The 18,080-nt window shown below is 43.9% G+C and overlaps 1 protein-coding gene and 1 long non-coding RNA gene across 3 annotated transcripts in view; both read right to left on the minus strand.

Annotated features, from left to right (window-relative positions):
• The window catches only part of LOC103060529 (cGMP-dependent protein kinase 2-like), a 33,707-nt gene extending 26,939 nt beyond the window's left edge, over positions 1-6,768 (minus strand). The window contains exons 1-4 of one of the 2 annotated variants that reach the window (XM_015887785.3): positions 6,709-6,768; positions 2,760-2,893; positions 1,226-1,382; positions 885-1,051 (exon numbers count right to left, since the gene is read on the minus strand). In XM_015887785.3, coding sequence (XP_015743271.3) covers positions 885-1,051; positions 1,226-1,382; positions 2,760-2,835 — 400 coding nt within the window. In that variant the 5' untranslated portion in view covers positions 2,836-2,893; positions 6,709-6,768. Of the gene's footprint in view, positions 1-884; positions 1,052-1,225; positions 1,383-2,759; positions 2,894-3,195; positions 3,302-6,708 lie in introns of those variants that run through there. The other variant, XM_025165578.2, reaches the window with a different exon arrangement.
• A 2,295-nt stretch (positions 6,769-9,063) lies between these two features.
• On the minus strand, positions 9,064-17,208 carry LOC148214369 (uncharacterized). The gene is made up of 3 exons (XR_015798170.1): positions 17,122-17,208; positions 15,771-15,811; positions 9,064-9,249 (listed from the first exon to the last, which is right to left on the minus strand). It is a non-coding gene; the product is annotated as an uncharacterized LOC148214369 (long non-coding RNA).
• Between the last annotated feature and the right edge of the window lie 872 nt (positions 17,209-18,080).

The following is an 18,080-nucleotide window of genomic DNA, read 5'->3' on the forward strand; positions in this document are numbered from 1 at the left end:
ATGTGAATCTTGTTATTTCATACAAGCCCTCTTCTCCTTTGAGTCTTCCAGCTCTCAGATCATCATTTTGAGAAATCATCATATACTGTATGGAAAAAGAGGGTTCAGGAGTGACCTCCATCTTTCTATGCTGCACTTTTGGTAAATTCTGTAAATTTCCAATACCATGAGCCTTTGGGAAAAGAAAGCAGACAGTGCTCTCACCAAATACTAAAACAGAGCTAAATTTCTCAAAAGACATTTGTCAGAGAAGAGACTCACGTTTTGCCATTTTCTCCTTACACACATCCTTTTGAAAAAGGTCACTATAGAATTTTCTCTGAGCACCCTATCATATTTGGGGGGGGGGGGATGGCAATTACCGTTGTCTATTCTACTCCCATCTCTGCCCACACACAAAGGGCAAACAAAATGCCCTCAAAGGGCATAATTCCAGGACTTTCTGTAAAATACAGAATGATGATCAGCCTACACATACAATTTGGAAGCAAAAACTAACAAAAAATAATTTTAGGGCAAAGAAAGAAAAAAAGCCCTGAGCCCCAGGTGGAGAAATTGTTGAAGAATTTCTCCTTCCCTTGATGGAAATGCCATTAAATGGTCTTCTCTCTCTGCTTTTCAGTGCTCATAGAGGCAGCAATCAGCTATCTGAAGACAGGGCAGAATGAATTAATACTGCACAGAAAGAAAAATCTTCCTTTTTACAGAATATCAGCTGAACCTGTTTGGAATGGAACTAACAGTGTTGCAAACAATGCCATGGAAGGAAGGGCACAGAGAAGGGCCACCGCTGTGGATCACCCAGGTGGGGATGAGTGGCGGAACTGGCCAAGTAGGCAAATACCCCTTCTTGCCCCCCCACACCTGCCCCCTAGCCCCCTCACCAGCCACGATGTACATGGCATGACCCTCATCGCCCTCAGCCACTACAATGTCACCAGGCTGGCGCTGCTCTGGAGTGAAGCTCTCCACTAGCGTCTGGCTCTGACCATCACCCAGGCATCGTAGGAATTCATTGCGTTTAACTGCTTCCAGAATTAGACTGGCATCTCTGGGGTAAGGGAAGAAAAATACTCAAGTGGTTATTCCTGCTGCTTCCCCGCACCCCATCCCACCATATTACGTGGCATCCCCACGTCACAAGCAGGGATTGGGGTTCCAAAATCTGTCTCCTGCTTGTAACCCTGAGAACAGATATCCCACTTAAGCAGACAATATTTGTTACCTTGGGGATTTGGGGACACATGGCATCTGCCAATCACCATCAGTAATAAGGGGCTCAGGGACAATGACTTTCCCCCTACTGCCCCTTCTGGCTTCTTCCACCGGGGACTGATCCAGAGCATTCTCACTCATTGGCCCTGTAGCGTGCTCCATATTAACTGTGATCAAAGAGAGAAAGAAAAAGAAAGAAAGCCTCAGTCTGACATCTTTAAATATCTCCCTTTTTCTCTCAACCACCTTAATCCTCTGCTATCCAACAAATCTGGGTGATACCTAACTGAAGAAAGTTTTCTTAAAATATTGGACTAGGAGGGAAGAGACCCTCTAGGGGCAGTGACTGCATGCACTTAACTTGCTTACTGAATTAATCCATTTTCTGGGTTTGCAGAATACACTGAACCGTAAATTAATCATGTGGGCTAGATTTCCACAACACCCAGCCACACCCACACAAAAAAGCCCTAATCTAAGGTTAACACAAACCAAGTGTAGCTTGCTGTGTGAAAGTATCTGCTCGGTCTTTATCTGATCTGCTTAAACGTGCTGTGTGAACACAACCATATACAGCAGTAACTTTGAGTCAGTTGTTTTTTTCCCTCAAACCAACCCATCTAACAGGAGCGCTCTGAGAATTAAATAAAGGGGAAACCAGGCAGACCACTGTCATTTCTCCGAAGAAAGGACTGGATGGTAATTAAGCGAATGAGTGAAATGCATTATTTTCCTCACTGCGTAGGAATCCATGGTGGGATACCTGGGCTGATGGCAATGGATGGTTCGTTTCAGGAAGATGCCCAGCCTGGCATCAGGCAGCCCAGCCCGACACAGAGCTTGTGGTCAACAAGGCTTCCTCTGTTCTGCAGCTGTTAGGAGCTCGAGATGGGCTCAGGCAGCAATACTGTCTAGAAGAGGAAGCTCCTGACTACCAGTCAGAAAAAGCTTTGGGGACACCTGTTGAACTATTGCAGAGTTCCCCTTGGTGTGGAAACAAGCAACGTGTCTTGGAGGGGAAAGGACTAGTGGTAATGAAATAGAACCGAAAAGCCTCCAGAACAGAGTGGGGTGGATCATGGGTGCAAGCAGCGCCCTGTCAAGACGGAACAAACAGGTTTCTGCCAACGCCAAAAAGAGTCCTAAAAATGGGGCAAATGTGCTAGAGGGAATCTGGACAGACGCCCTCATTGCTGGAGACAAGGGTAGGTGGAACTGGACCACATGTGGGGCCGGAGGCTATATTTGACACCCCCCTCCTACTACAGTCTCCTGCGCAAGCCCCATTCTAATGAATAGGAGCTGCGCATCAGTGTGCCTGATTGTGTCTCGTTTTCATTCGCGGGAAGGGCAATTTGGATGTCCTGACTGGGCACCAGCCTGCCTCAGGCCAGTCTGGAACCCAGGGAGAAGCTTGCAAAGGGCCCGAGGCTGCGATTCCTCCGAGCACGGCGGCACTCCTGCTTTCTGACCGGGCGGGTGGGGGGCTTTGGGTGGGGGGCCGCTTATCAGCCCTCCTACCTCTCCGAGCCGGATCGCCTCACCTGGCTGGGGTAGCACCACACTCTCCAGAAACTCCCTTTCCTCCTGAAGGCGCAGGTCCCGCAGCCGAAGGTCCATGGCTGGTCTCAGCGGTTCGACTCGCGAGTCAGGCTGCAGCGCAGAGTTGCCCTCGGGTCTGCAAAGAGGCGGGAGGGGAAAGAGAAAAGTCATCAACAGTTCCGGGATCCCGCGATCCAGCTCGCTGCGCTGTCCACCGCGGAAGGCAGCAGCAGACAGCCATCCGATCCCCGCCTGGAGAGCAACACACCAAAGATCACGGGGAGGCTGAGGATCCTGCGCCCGGCTGAGCCGCCCGGAGCAAGGCGCCGCTGTGCCCCCTCGCCCCTCCTCCCGCCCCGCACGGTCCTACCCCGCTCGCGCCTTTCTGGGATCCCCCCGCGAGGCGCCCCACGGCCCGCCAGCCCGCCCGGGCGGCACCTGAAGCTCCGCTCCGAAGTGCTGCGAAGTGCTGCGGCGCCTCCACACTCCGCGCTGCCAGCCGCTCCAACTGCGGAGTGAGGGGCTGCCTGCCGGAGAGGGGAGGGCGGAGGCAGTGAGTCACCCCGGTGTCTGTGGGTGGGGGGAGGGGGCAGGTGGGCGTGCCAACATCTTTGCCGAGGCTCGGGCCCGGCGAGCTCCCTGCCCTCGGCGCTCCACCGCCAGCGCCATTCCTGATGCCAACGTGTTACTAGGCAACCGGCAGGCTCCTATGCAGGTCGGGCACTCGCAGGCTTTTCCCACAGTGCGCGGCGAGGGCTTCCCTGAGGACTAACGCGCCAAGTGGGTCTGGGGGGGGAGACGTAGGTGTTCGGCCCCCGGGGGCTCCTTCCGGAGGTGAGAAGGGTGTCAAGGGGCGCAGGTCAGTTGGGGCAAGGCCCAGCCACTTTGCTACGTCTCCTGGAAGTCGAAAGAGAAACCAAATGGTAGCCACTGCGTTCACACAATACGCTTAATTTGGTTACTGAATAATTCCTTTGCCTGGGTTCACATAATACACTGGCTCGTGAAGTAACCACAATACGCTGTCACTCCCCCCAAATCTAACCATGGTTAACCCTAACCATTAGAATGTTATGCAAACGTAGTCTCTAGGTCTTTGTCCCACGGGATCAAGAATATTGTGTGAACGCAGCAAACAACCCTTTCAACGGCTGCCCAAAAAGGCGCGTGACGCAGCCGACCCAGGAGACACCCCTGTCTGTGGAGGGTGGGATCAGCAGCCACATTTGAATAGATCTCCATATTTTGCAGACGGCTTGTCGCTCTCGGGAAGTTGGTGGGTAGCAGCTGCGGCGCCCGCAGTGGCGGAAACCCGCCACGAGGAGCAGCCGGGAATCGGGGCTCCACTGCCCGGGCCACACTCGCCCTTGCGTGCTAACAAGGCCGAAGCGAGCGGCCACCAGCCTCGCCTTCTGGTCCCGCACGAGGAACCAGACCAGCGCGCTCAGTCTGGAGAGTTTCCTTCCCCTCAACCGTCCAGAGAAGCTCGGTTCCAATATCACAAGGCTGGGCTTAAACGAGGCGCTTTAATAACTCAACAACAACAACAAATCATGAGAAGTAGGAGCCAGGGTGCAGGCAGATGATTTTAGACCCTGGGCATAATGGTCTTAAAGTGTCTCCTTCCACCTTAAACTATCATTGTTTTACTTGAAAATAAACAGTTTCTTTCTGAAATAAATATAATTTGGTCACCTGGAATCTAAAACTCAGCCACTTGTCCCTTCACAAAGCGTCCAAAAGAGAAGAGGAGGAAGAAGGCTGTGATGAGCCGCTTTAGATGCGGTTAAATTTAACCAGTATATTTGCTATCCAATTCCACATGGCTCTGACTGGCTTATAAAACATAGCAATATAAAACAGTAATAAGCCTTAGCTCAACAATTTAAACCCTAGAGCCAACTACACAAAGAATATAAGGCTGGAAAAAGCCTGCAGAAGGAGAGAGACAGAGACAGACTCCTAAACTCTAACATAATTTGTGTACCACAATTAATGCCATTCGGATTGTTTGCTGCTGCCTCTTGATCATCTGTTCTCCCAGGGGTCCTCTGGAGCTCTCCTTGGCTGTCAGGCCAACTCCTTAGACCAATGTTTCTCAACCTTGGGAATTTTAAGAGGTGCAGACTTCAACTCCCAGAATTCCATGGCTGGCTGGGGAATTCTAGGAATTGAAGTCCACACCTCTTGGTTCCCAAGGTTGAGAAACACTGCCTTAGACCCTGAAACCCAGCCCTGGCTGCATCTTGGGTAGCAAAAGAGAAAGCAATGAGCTTGGGAGAAGCACTTTTCCTTAACGCTCAGCGAGCAACCCAAAGAGACTTCAAGTCACATCTTCCTGAGATCTGGGTTTAGGAAAGAACAAGGTTGCTCAGTTAAGTTCCAGCAACAGTTCTCCTAAGAAAACAAATGCAAACATCCTTTTAGGCCAGAGGTGGTGGCTTAGGACTGCATTTAATATTTTTGGGGTGGCTGATGGCCACAAAATGTGTAAAGCTGCATCATATGTAGATGTGCTGGTTTTGACAATTTGTGGGGATTTCTTCAGTTGTTTTTTTTTTTTTAAACAATATGCCCACTAAAGGGGTTACAGTATACTTTTTACATGCTTCCTGGCGCAAAATGTGCTGTCATTTCCCAGCCATTGGGTTAAAGGGAGCTGGAGGGCTGGAAGACAGTTTCCAACTAGTCAATCATATGGTGGACAGGCAGAATAAGGTGGCTGTCTCAGCAGGTAGTGAGTGTCATGAAGAAGCAAAAAACAGCTTGTGCTTTCATTCACTATAATGGGATTCCACTGTCAGAGACCGGAAAAAGAGCTTGAGAAATGTTCTGCCCCATGTGTTACAATAAATGGGGTTCCATAGGGTTGGAAGAAGATAACATTTTCACCTCTGCTTCAGGCACTAAAGCGTTGTGGGCCCTGTCCTTAGACTCTCTGAACATGCTTAGCTTCATTAGTCTGGGCACTCCCCACAGAGTTTGTGCCATGCTCTGTATATGGCATGTACAGTCTGAAAAGGGCAGACCTGCAATGTGGCAAGGAAAAGAATCAGTGCCTCATTTACTGCACACTAGTCCATAAAAACATTGCCATTATATGTGCAATTGCAGATAAGCTGCTTCTCTGGCCATTGGTTCAGCTGGAGGTGGGTGGAAATGTTTAACATGGTGGTTTTCTTTTCACCTGGCTACTTTCACATTTGTGCAAAAATGACTGACAATCCTGCAACTTGATAATGCAGCCAGCAGCTTGAGAACAAATTCTTCACAAAAGGGAAGGATAAAAAGCATGACCAAAAATCAAGCAGATGCCTCGTCTGTCCTTTTGAAAATGCACAGCCAGGCTCAAGAGCTAAAGATTGTGAGTCCTAAAAACACCAAAGCCAGGGAAATGTTAGCCTTTTATTCCAAATGTACAGCTGCTGACTTAGCTGATTCTAAACAGTCCAATGAGAACTGGCAGGCACTCTGCACATTCTCAGAGCTGTTTTTCTATCTGCTTCGGTTATTTTAGAGTAGATGTCTGGTTTTAAAGAAAGATTACCGGGTGAGCTTTGCAGCTAATAAAGCTTCAGCATACATTCCCATGAAATACACTTTTACAGGCATCTGAGGAATACTTGCCAAAACAGACTGACAGTTTCAGAGCCACTCAGCTACAAAGACAGACAAGGAAACCACAGACATCTGTGTTGATGTTCATGTTTGATGGGGTGGGTGAGCTGTGTGTCTGTCTGCCTCTTCCAATTCATCAAGGATTTTTAGAAAATGGAATATGGAATATGTGTCTGATACCCAGTTCAAAGCCTTGGCCTGGGGTAGATTTTGCATCTTTCCTTTCCCTCCCCATCAAGATGCCTTGCTGGTGCAGAACTTCAGGACCTCGCACAGGCTTACCCTCTGTCTGCCTCCCTCCTTCCTTTCTCCCCAGAACTCGATTGAACAAACCTGTCACTTGTAGGGATCCATTTCAGCTCTGGAAGCCTTGCGTGTTCCCTCCTGCTGCCAGCCACACCTTGCCGGTCAGTTATACATTAATCTGGGTGTTGCTTAATCCTCCTCCCTGCATTCCCCTCCCCCCTCCCCCCCCCCACAAGATGTATCTCCAGTAAGAGCCTGGAGTTGCCTTCTCAGCTCCCTGCTGACAACAAGGAAAATGGGTGGGAGCCTTGTTCACAGCAGGACTTCTTCAGAGCTTCAGTGTCCTGATTCTGCAAATGCAGAAAAGGGTCTGCAATAGAAAATGAAGCATTTGGAGTACCTGGGCCATATTTATACACACTCACAAACAGGAATGCCTTCGCCTTATGCAAAGTCCCAGGATTGCAGAGACTTCCTTAGAGCTTTGTGTGAATAAAAAGGGAGAGGGGGAGACAAGCAGGCCAGCAAACAGGTTTATTACAAGGGCATGAATGAAACAGGCACCAGGGATTGAACCTGAAGGGAAGGTCTGATTCCATAGGAAGAGGCATCTTGTTTGTCCTAGAGAGAGGGCCGCTCAGGGCCAAACCTTGAAAGCTACCCACGAACAGCAGAGATCAGTACTGGCAGTTCCACTGCCTGCAATCCTTGCCACACAAATGATGGAAAGTACTGTATTAAAAAGTACACAGGACTTTCCTCCTTTTTTCTCTTTTCTTGGTCTAAACACCCATTCACACATGAATTCGTCCATTTTAGAATGTTGTGTTAATGAGACTAAAACAGGAGATCCAAGTTCAAATGATAACCGAGTGGTTTTCTGGTCACCAGGAGAATAATAGTAGGGTTGAAAAGCATTGTGGATGCGAATCAAGAAACAAATGACAGCACTGATCTGTTTTAAAAATCCGAGTACTGAAAATGCATAAAATGTTTATACCTGAACAGGAGAAGCCACCATGGAACTGGCAGGACTACAGTGTTCTTCTCCTTCCTTCTCTTTCATTTCTTCTTTAAAGAACAGAAATTGTTGAAGAGCATGTCAGCTCCTTTTCAGTATAAAGACGAATCATAGGATGACAGATTTGAGCATTTGGACCATCAAATCTAACCTCCTGCTCTGTGCAGGAATCCAAAGCCTTTCCAACTGATGGTTATCTAACCACAGGTACTAACTGGTGAAGGGCAGCCCACTGGTTCTTAACTAATTGGCTCTATTGTCAAATCCCTTTTACTGCTTTTTTTTAATATTAACTCATACCCTATTCCATTATTCTATGCCCCCCACTCTGGAATGATAGAGAACAGGCCTTCGCCTTCCTCTATGTGACATTGGTATTTGAAGAGTGCTATCATGCCCTAGCTCCTTCAATCTTTTTTTATAGTACTTAGTACTTTGTCGCCTGATAACCTTGGTTGCCTCTCTCTGACCTTTTCTAGTTTCTCTAAACCTCTGAAGTGTGATGCCCAGAATTGGATACAGTGCTCAAGGCAGGAGAGCCAATTTGGTGGAGTGGTTAAAGGCACCAGGGCTAGAAACTTGGAAATTATAAGTCCAATTCTGCTTCAGATATGAAGCCAGCTGGGTGACCTTGGGCCAGTTTCTCTCTCTCGGCCCTAGAAAGAAAGCAATGGCAAGCCACAACCAAAAATATAGCCAAGAAAACTGCACAAACTTGTCCAGGCAATCACCAGGAGTAAAACAATCTCCCCGACAATCCCCTCACCAGAAAACCCTCAAGTTGGAGTCTAACTAAAACAGAACAGAATGGAACGATTACTTCCTGTGATTTGGAAATTATATTTATGTTGATGGAGTTTAAAATTGTATTTGTCTTCTTTGTAGCCACATCACAATGCTTGCCCAAATTCAGTTTGCAAATAGTGCTGTTACCAAGTCGGGTATCTCCCACCCTATACCTGTGGATTGGATTTTGTGCCCCATTTTTCCAAACTATTGAGATCATTCTAAATTTTGTACAGTGTTCTAGGGTATTAGTACTCCTTATTTTGGATAAGCTACAGATTTGGTAAACATTCTCTTTACTATTTCATCCAAATCATTAAAAAAAATTAATGGAGGAGGATCTGGGATTAAAATTTATGGCAGCTCGCTTGATACCTCTCTCCAGTGTCATAAGGAAACATTTATAAGTGCTCTTAGGGTATAATTTTTGAGCCAGCCATGTATTAACTTAATTGTCATGCCATGCAGCCCGTACTTAACTGGCTTGCTAATCAGCATGAGATGGGGTACTTTGTCAATGCTTTGCTGAATTCAATCTGTATTATGTCTACAGCATTCCCACAATCTATTAAATTAGTTGTTTGATCAAAACATGAGAAAATATTAGCCTGGCAAGATTTATTCTTGACAAATCCATTCTGACTTCTGATAATTACCACATTGTTTTCAAGTGCTTACATATCAGTCTGTTTATGAACTGCTCTAGAAACTTCCCTGTTAGGCTGACTGGTCTCTAATTTGCTGGATCCTTCAATTTTGGTGATAGGGACAACATTTTCTCTCCTCCAGTCATTTGGCACCTCATCAGTTCTCCAGAATTTCTGAAAGACAATACATAAAGCTTCAGCCAGACATCAGATAGTTCCTTCAGTAATCTAGGATGCAATTATCTGATCAGGAAGATTTAAACTCAAGAAGGAAAACTAACAATGTTTCTACTAATCTTAAGCTTTGATCTTTTCTCTTTATCTTTCCCCACAAAATTTCCTGTGAAATGTATTTTTTTGTTGTTGTTGGAGAAAATTCAACCAAAGCAGGAGTTTAGTAGCTCTCTCTTTTCTTTGTTACCTGTTAGCATTTTGTCTTCTGAACTGAGCAGTTGATACACTGTTTTTTTCCTTTTCTTTTGTACATATCTAAAAAGGTTATTTTATTATTCTTCACATTATTCATTCGCCTTAGCTCATTCTTAACTCTAATTATGATTTATTGTATAAACCACCATTGGCTTGATTTGTATTATCTTTTTACAAAGCACTATAACTGGATTCCTGCATCTTGCTATGTCATTTGATGGTTTCTTTGGCTTTGACTAAGGGCAGGGGTAGAAACCTTTTGGTAATAAGAGAGGATAAAAATCGCATCTAATACAGCAATGATGCAGAGTGGGAATGTTTCATATTTATGAGCAAGTAAAAGTTTGCTTCCTCTTTTTGAATAGGGCTGAGGGATTTCTAAGCCTATTTTAGGTCATAAAACACCATAGCATTTCACATCTCAAAACAGCAGGAAACAAAGTTGCTAATTTTTGCAATTCTGGATGGAGGAGGCTCTGGGAATTACAATAAAGGATTCGGGATTTGTTTCCTTAGGTGATTATGTAAAAATTACTCCTGTCTCAGTCCAAAAGGCCATCTAGTCAACTGCTGCCAACAGTGATGGGCACAGCTCTATTAAGCTGCAGGGAGAGAAAAAGCTGAAATCAAGACACAGACTGGCTTCTTCTGTGTGTAGGCTGTTTTCAGATTACGCACTTAATCAGGTCAGTTACAGACTTAGAGGCTCCATCCATAGAACAGTGTAAGTATGTTTGACATGTTATTTTGTCGGTTAGCTTTATGTGGTTCAACATATTGTGAAAATTCAGAAAATAGATTTGCACAAGCACTAGGTTAAGCGTATGGGGTAAACCCAGCTGCTGACTACACTCTCTCCTAATTACTAGCTGTGGATACACATGGAAACCATTTGAATATTCTACCTTAAGTAGTCGTGAAAACGTCTGTGGCTGATTTATTAGTTGTTATCCACTAACAACCCAGGCATTGGGTTGAAGATGAATCTGTGACTGAAAGTTATGGATGAGGTGTCTCAGCATTGTTATTTTTGTATTTTAATATTTATTTGTACTTGCATTTATGTGATTCTGATTGTTTTCTGTTGTGAACCATCCAGCATTATTGGCTTAAGATGGCCAGCCGTAAAAATGTCCTAAGTAAATAAATACATCTGTATATGTGAACATAAGCATACTGAGTCCATTCCTCAATCCACATTAAATTAGACATAACAATTTAACAACTTTGGGTTAAATTATGTCTGACTCAGTGAATGAAGCTCTAATTGTCTGATTCTCTTGCTGATTCACTGAAACAATTTTTGTGGGTTATTCCTTAGGTAAGCAATGAATATTCTCGAGAGGGAATGTTTGCTGGTGTCCTGAATCTGTGGGGGTGGAGAGCTGGTGTGCTTGTCATTGTACTTGACTAATGTGATATGGCTCTGGTCCTTTCTGATGGGACATTGCAGATTAGAAAGATTGTTCCCTATTGTTTTATTTGTTCCCCCAAATACAGCTACCTACATTGTCTATGTGCCCCTAATGTTAAACATGGATGGGGCCAGGACAAGCAAAAACAAAATAATATTTACATTGTTTATTTTTTGATATTGCCATGATTGCCAATGATTTTAATGCAAGATTATTTTCTGTGATTTGATTTCCATCTTGTAGATGGAGAGCAGAAGGTAAAATATGAATGACTTGCTTGATTATTCCACACAGCCAAAAGACAAACTGGGAATGAGAAAAAAGATCCTCTTTGATTGTGGGTAAACCTTCTGTGCCTTCTCCACTGGAGAAATAGGAACCAAGTGAACGACACCCAAGAAGGTTAGAGAGCTCCCCCTAGAGGTAAAGCAGAAGAGATGACAAAATAAGTAGATCAAGATTGGGTTAAATCATTTTTGCAGAATGTCATTATCAAAGACCCAACTGAAAAAGGGTCAAAGGGCACTGATGCGGCCTTTAATTTAACTTCAATCAGTGCATTCATTAATTTTGTGCCCAACTGGAATCAAACTGGTCAGTGATGCTTTTCATTCACATCCATCCTTCCCTTATTTCCATTATGAGTCTATATCTTGCATTATAAGCTCCTTGGGGACAGGGACCTATTTTGCCTGGTAGCTTTGAACAGCACCATACACACTAGTAGTAGTACATATAAATAAATTGTTTTATGAAAATGTGAAAGGACCAAGCGTTGTTATAAAGTAAACTAGCTAGGAAGGTTCTGGCACTACTGAACAGGATCTAGCAGCTCATAGTCCAAATGGCTGGATTTGCAAAATACACTGCAGTAAGCTTAAGTGAGATTTAGCAATTTGTTTTTTGGTGTATTGTAGGAATCCAGCCATTGTCTTAGCGTTGTGTGAATAAGATCAGGGTATTAAGCCATAATGAGCATATAGTATCATGAGAACACAGCAGTTATGTTTTGTTAGCATGGGGTTAGAGTTTAGCATGTGGTATGAACTCAGAAGATGTGTGAGAGAGAACAGTTAGTGGCTGAGAGATCTGCAGCATTATCCACAAGGCCTGCAGTTCTGCACCATCCTGTTGGATGGTGTCTCCCCACCACCACCACACACTTCTAAGTGAATCGTTCACCATGCTGCTGGTTTTGTATTTACTTTTGGAAAAGGTTGATGTCCAGTCTCAGCATGGAGAGAGTGCTGAATATTTAGAACCTAGATGCAAGTGCCACATACAGTGCTGTATAGAAACAATTTAAAAAGCAAACAATAATGCCATTGGTCCTGTGGAGCTTTAGACCAGGACATCTTCTGACAGTCTAGACTCTTGAGTAGTGGTGGAACCTGTAGTCCTCCAGATACTGCTGAACTATATAGATGTTATGCAAACAGTCACCAAAAGAAAACCACCGAGAAGACAAATGGGCTTCAGGTTCACCTCAAGAAGCCTAGGGGATGCTACTGGAGTTCAAGAGAGTTGGGTCAAAACAAAAGGGTTCTGCCAGGGTGCTTCCTTACAAGAGAGTCACTCGCAGTTCTCCTGGTCCGTAGTGCACCAATGTGGCATTTTATACAAACCACAGGCACCAGCATTTCCATGGTGTCAGGATTCCAAAAGGCAGGAGTTGCCAATTAGGTAAGTCTTTAGATCCATTTCACCTTCTAAAACAGGTGGTTTTGCAGAAGATGACGGCTTGCTGCCATCCTATGTATTTCTTCACAGATGTCTGCTCTTTGAATGTAGCTAGAAATTACATATTTACTACATAGAACATGTGTTAGCTATGCATTTTACTGATATATTAATCCAAATCTTCCATTACAATTTACTGACGCCTGCCTCAGATATAGATTTTTGGATCACCCTCTTCTATTGCAGGACATTTTAAAGTACATTATCAGGTGACCCTCTCTTATTTTGTGCATCCTGGAAGAGCTTTCCAACAAGAGAGAAAAACGTAAAAGAAAAGATCAGAAAAGTTAAAATTATCTACGTGGGAACAATCAGCAAAACAGTTGTTGGGTGGTCTTTTCTTTCTTTTCTTTTCTAGCCTTTTTCTAAAGTAATTTCCTTTTTTCTAAAGTACATTGCACTAAAGTATCCTACAAGCCCACATTCTCTTGCCAGTTAACCATTGTTATTTCCTTTATTACCTATAATTATGATGCTGCAGTGTGTTTTTCTCAGCAAAACTTAATTTCCTGAAATGTTCTGACCTTGTCATAGGTTCACTGGTTAATTATGCTTCATTCCCGTGTATTTGATTAAATTATATCGTGTTTGACCCAGTTGTTCCAAATAGTCATATACAACCAGGTCCACATTGGAAGGCAACACTCCTAGCGCAAAATTGGGCTAAATCTTCTGTTATCTATAATCTCAGAGGGTTTATTTCACCATACAGAATAATCCTGTACAAATATGATCAGAAATGAACGTCTTGAGCAAGCAAATGCTGACACAGTACTGTTCTTTCATCAGATTCTTTTTAAAAGCAGACTTTCTGCAGCCTGAACAAGAATTAGCAATTCTGGTAAGCGTTCTTGCCCATCAGTCTGGCCCATGCAGACCACGCAGGGAAAAGTGAGGCATTTTGCTTTCCACTGAAAACTTGCCTCCACCACAGCAGTCAAACATGAGCTTATGGATGCTCCTCCCTCAGCATTAATAAGCATGGTTCTTGCTACCTTCACAGCATATCAGAGGCGATTTTAAGGCTGGTTAGAGATTTCCTAGGTAGCTGATTCTGAGAACATCAGTACACTGTAACATATTTCTCCTTTTGTTGTTGTTGATTTGATAAAGGTTAGTAATTGCATGGCTTTGGGCTTCTGTAGTATGGGGAGCAGTGGTTTTGTGAGATTACTACAGAGGGTCTCTGTAGCAAAATGGCCCAAATCTCAGCAGAACATCAAATTTCACAAAATGATGGCATGCTCTCCTATAATCTTGTGAGATTTAAGTATTATTTTGCCATTGGGCCTAGGGATCTATGGAAGTGTGGAGCCTATTAAATGGCTGCAATCTGTGTAAATTTAGAACGCGCTCTCCCCTTTTTGTTTTTATGGTTTTTTAACTAGTTTTAACTGGCTTTCAATGGTTGTATTTGAATTATGTTGATTGTTTAGCTTTGTGTTTTAATTGTGTACACCACCCAGAGTCACATGCATGAGATGGGCTGCTATATAAGTTTGATAGTTGGATGGATGGATGGATGGATAATTACTCCATATCTTACAACATTTTAGGCAAGAACACTCACATTTCAGCCATTTTTAACAATAAACATAAACTATAAAATCAATTTGAATTTAACTTTCGAATCCCATAGTCATAGCCATCAGAAGAATGCCATAGAGACTTCAAGTACTATGCTGTCAGTTCTTGGTTTATGGTGCTCTCAAAATCTTTAGATAGATAACATAGTGGTCTTCATAAAAGAATACGTTGGAACCATTGCTTTAAGGAAAGTACAAGGCCCATATACTTCTGACTTCTTCTGCCAGAACATTCTGTGTGACGTATTTATTGTTGCAGTAAACCCCCTGATCCAAGTCTAGTGATAACACTGATGTTTTGAAATATATACAGACCTTGTGTGGACACAGTTCAGCTATTTTACCTAAGGAAAGACTGGAACTCAAAAACGTAATCACCTTCTTAACATATTAAGGAACTGATAAGACTTTGGGGAACTGGACAAGCTCCCAGGTAAACAGGGACAATGCATAACGTGATGTCAAACTATCAAACATTCAAAGCAAATATACATTAACAATTTATTTTGTATTCCATCTGGCATGTCAACATCAGAATGTGTTTATTCAGCCTGATTGCTGAGAAAAAGAAATTAGAGCACAGCTGTTGACATAGTAAAATGTTGAACCATAGAAAGGGATGCTATGAAATGGCTTTACTAAATCCTTCATAGATGGATCTGATTAAATTTTTTCCAACTTCTTTGGATATGAACTCTGAAATATATTAGATTTGCTATAAATTGTGGCTTAATTTAAATCTTTAAAAGTGAAGGATTTACTAGAAGAAATTTAGGACCTTTTATGGTAAACTTGTGTTCTACGGAAACAATATTTTTAGTAAAGCAGCCCCAGTAATACACTAGCCTTTATTAATAGATATAAAAATATTCTAACATTTCCTTAACTAGAGAGTGACATTTGTTTTTCTAGCTTTCTGATATTCCTATGTCTCAATCTACTATCAACCTTTCCAATTTCAGCAGTTCATTGTACTGGTAGCATCCTGCTGTAATACCCAAAGGCTGTTTTTTTCCTAAATGCAAAGCATGACTTATGGCTGCAGAAAGGTTGCCTGTTCCTGCAATAAGCCATGATGTAGTCCGTTTAGTTTTAATTAACTTACTTTATGAGCCATCTCGTTATAGTTTATAAACTGCTTTAGTATGATTGTATAAACTAAGAAATGCATCATAACAGATTCCAAAATGCTCTCTAAGATTTGTTCAATGAGTGGTCTAATTTTCCTATCCGGACCTGGTTAATTTTGTAGCCAGAATTCTCCCAGGTCAGGGCTTGTCAGTGTCCTCTTAACAGACAACAACTTATCTCGGTTCGGTAGAACTCTGTGGCAGCAAAGTTTCAAGGAAGACAATGGAAGCAGACACAGAACAAAACTGAGACTAGCTTATTTGTTTGTTCGTTAAATTTCTAGGCCACCCAACTCTAAAACAACTACGCAGCCTCACAAAGTTAAAAGAAGCAATGTGATATAAAAAGCAGTAATTGTCTGAGGGAACAACATATCTCCACATCATACACCTACCCAATTAAAAGGGGCCAGCCTGAAACATCCTAATTCAAGGCCTGCGGAAAAAACAGGTTTTTAAAGATCAGTTGAAGGCAAGCAAGGTATATGGATCTCTGGGGGGAATACTCTTCCAAAGGGCAGATGCAGGACGAAGAAGATCCACTTCCTGGATGCTGCTAGTTGACATTGCAGAATTGATGGGATCTAAAGCAAGCTGATCCTGTTGGAGTAAACAGGATCAGCAGATACTATGGGAGACAGGAGATCCCTCAGATAGTTAGATCCTATGCCATGTATGGCTTAATAGGAGGTAACAGCACATTGAATTACACTTGGAAGCCAACTAGCAACTCGTGCCGCTCACGTAGCAGGGATATTATATGGGCACATGAGACTTGCCCATCACGTTTGCTGTATTCTGGACCAGCTATAGCTTCCAAGTGATCTTCAAGAATAACCCTGTGTAGAACATATTACAACAGTCCACCCACAAAGTGACCAAGGCGTGAGTGACCATGAGGGGGGCCTCTCAATCCAGAAACAGGCACAGCTGGCACACAAATTGAACCCTTGGCCACACCTGTAACTTGTTTGTCAACCAGGACCTGAGAGTCCAGGAAGACCCCCAGTCCAGAGTTGGGCAGTTTAACCCATTCAAAACCAAGGGTGGAAAGTCCTCAGAACCAGACAGACCAAGCACCCACAGCCACTCAGTCTTGCTAGGATTGAGCCTGAGCCCGTTCCTCCTCATCCAGACCCCAACAACCTCCAGGCCAGTGTTGTCCAAACTTGGCCGCTTTAAGATGAGTGGACTTCAACTCCCAGAACTCCCCAGCCAGCATGGCTGGGGAGTTCTGGGAGTTGAAGTCCACTCATCTTAAAGTGGCCAAGTTTGGACAACACTGCTCCAGGCACTGGGACAAGACCTTGACCACATCACTTAGCTGGTCAGGGACAAGATATATAACTGGATATCATCAGCATACTGATGATACTTGACTCCAAACCAATGGATGACCTCCTCCAACAGCCTCATATAGGTGTTAAGAGGAATAAAAGTGTCGAGCCTTAAGGCACCCTGCAAATCAGGAGCTTTGGGCCCAGCCTCCCCCCTCCTACAGTGTACTTTTAGTATAAAAAAGAGTAGATGCATAGCATGGCCTGGAATATATATATGGGTAATACCAGGTGCAGAGACACTGAGGAGTTCACAGGGAAGATATTTCAAAGGCTGATAAGTTAGTTTCTCACACATTTTTAATGGTTTTGCACCCATGATTAATGAATGCTCAGTGTGTTGGGTATAAAAGCTTCACAAACCCACCCCCTGGCATGGACATGCCATGGCGGAACATTGCATACATACCTAGTGTCTGTCCCAGGGAGCTTTACATGTTTACTCCTGCAAGTATTTAATAAAACTTGTGATGATCCCACTAGCTTTCATCTCCTCTTTCTTGGAAGTCTCTCATGGATACTGGCCCCTGAAGGGCATTTAGATTTGCATTTACATGTGGGGAAACAATCAGTAAACACCAAAATAGAAGGCTTCTTGCTGGAGTGCCAATTGTGGAGAAGTGCCATCACCCTCTTCTGCAATTTAGATCAGACTCTTTTCAGACACATGGGCCTGAAGCCTCCAGAAATAAACACACACACACACACACACACACACACACACACACCAGAAGACAGCGGTGGTGATAGATGTAGCTGTGCTAAGTGACAACAACATCAGGAAGAAGGAGTATGAGAAGCTGGAGAAGTCCCAGGGCCTGAAAGAACTGAAGAGGATGTGGAAAGTTAAGGCCAAAGTGGTCTCAGTGATGGTAGGAGCACTCGGGGTTGAGACTCCCAAGCTGGGAGAGGGGCTCCAACAGATCCCAGGAACAACATCAGAGCTCTGTCCAGAAGAGTGCAGTGCTAGGAACAGCTAAGATACTGTGCAGAACCCTCAAATTCCCAGGCCTCTGGTAGAGGACCCGAGATTGAGGAAGACACATACCACTCAGAGGGGTCAGAGGGGAATTTTTTAATATATGCCACTGAAATTCAAATAGATCCCACATCCTGACACTGGTTGGCTGGGCATGTATTCCTTCTTTCCAACTTTCCAACTTTGCCTGTGATCTGGGCCAAAAGTTTACAAAGCAGGCAAGGGGCAAGCCATGCATAGAAAATACAATTAGGGTCAGTTAGTGGCTGCACACTCACTTCATGCCACACTTGGTTGGTGCTATCCTTCGTTTGTTTTTCTGCAACTTGACCTCTTGTGTGGACCCAGCTTCTTTATGATTCAGTGTATTGTGCCACCCCAAAAGCGTG

The sequence above is a fragment of the Python bivittatus genome, unplaced genomic scaffold (genome assembly GCF_059951505.1).
Source record: "Python bivittatus isolate LINGU-HERP-01145 unplaced genomic scaffold, Pbiv_v1 ctg000690_np1212, whole genome shotgun sequence".
Classification (NCBI taxonomy): Eukaryota; Metazoa; Chordata; class Lepidosauria; order Squamata; family Pythonidae; genus Python; species Python bivittatus.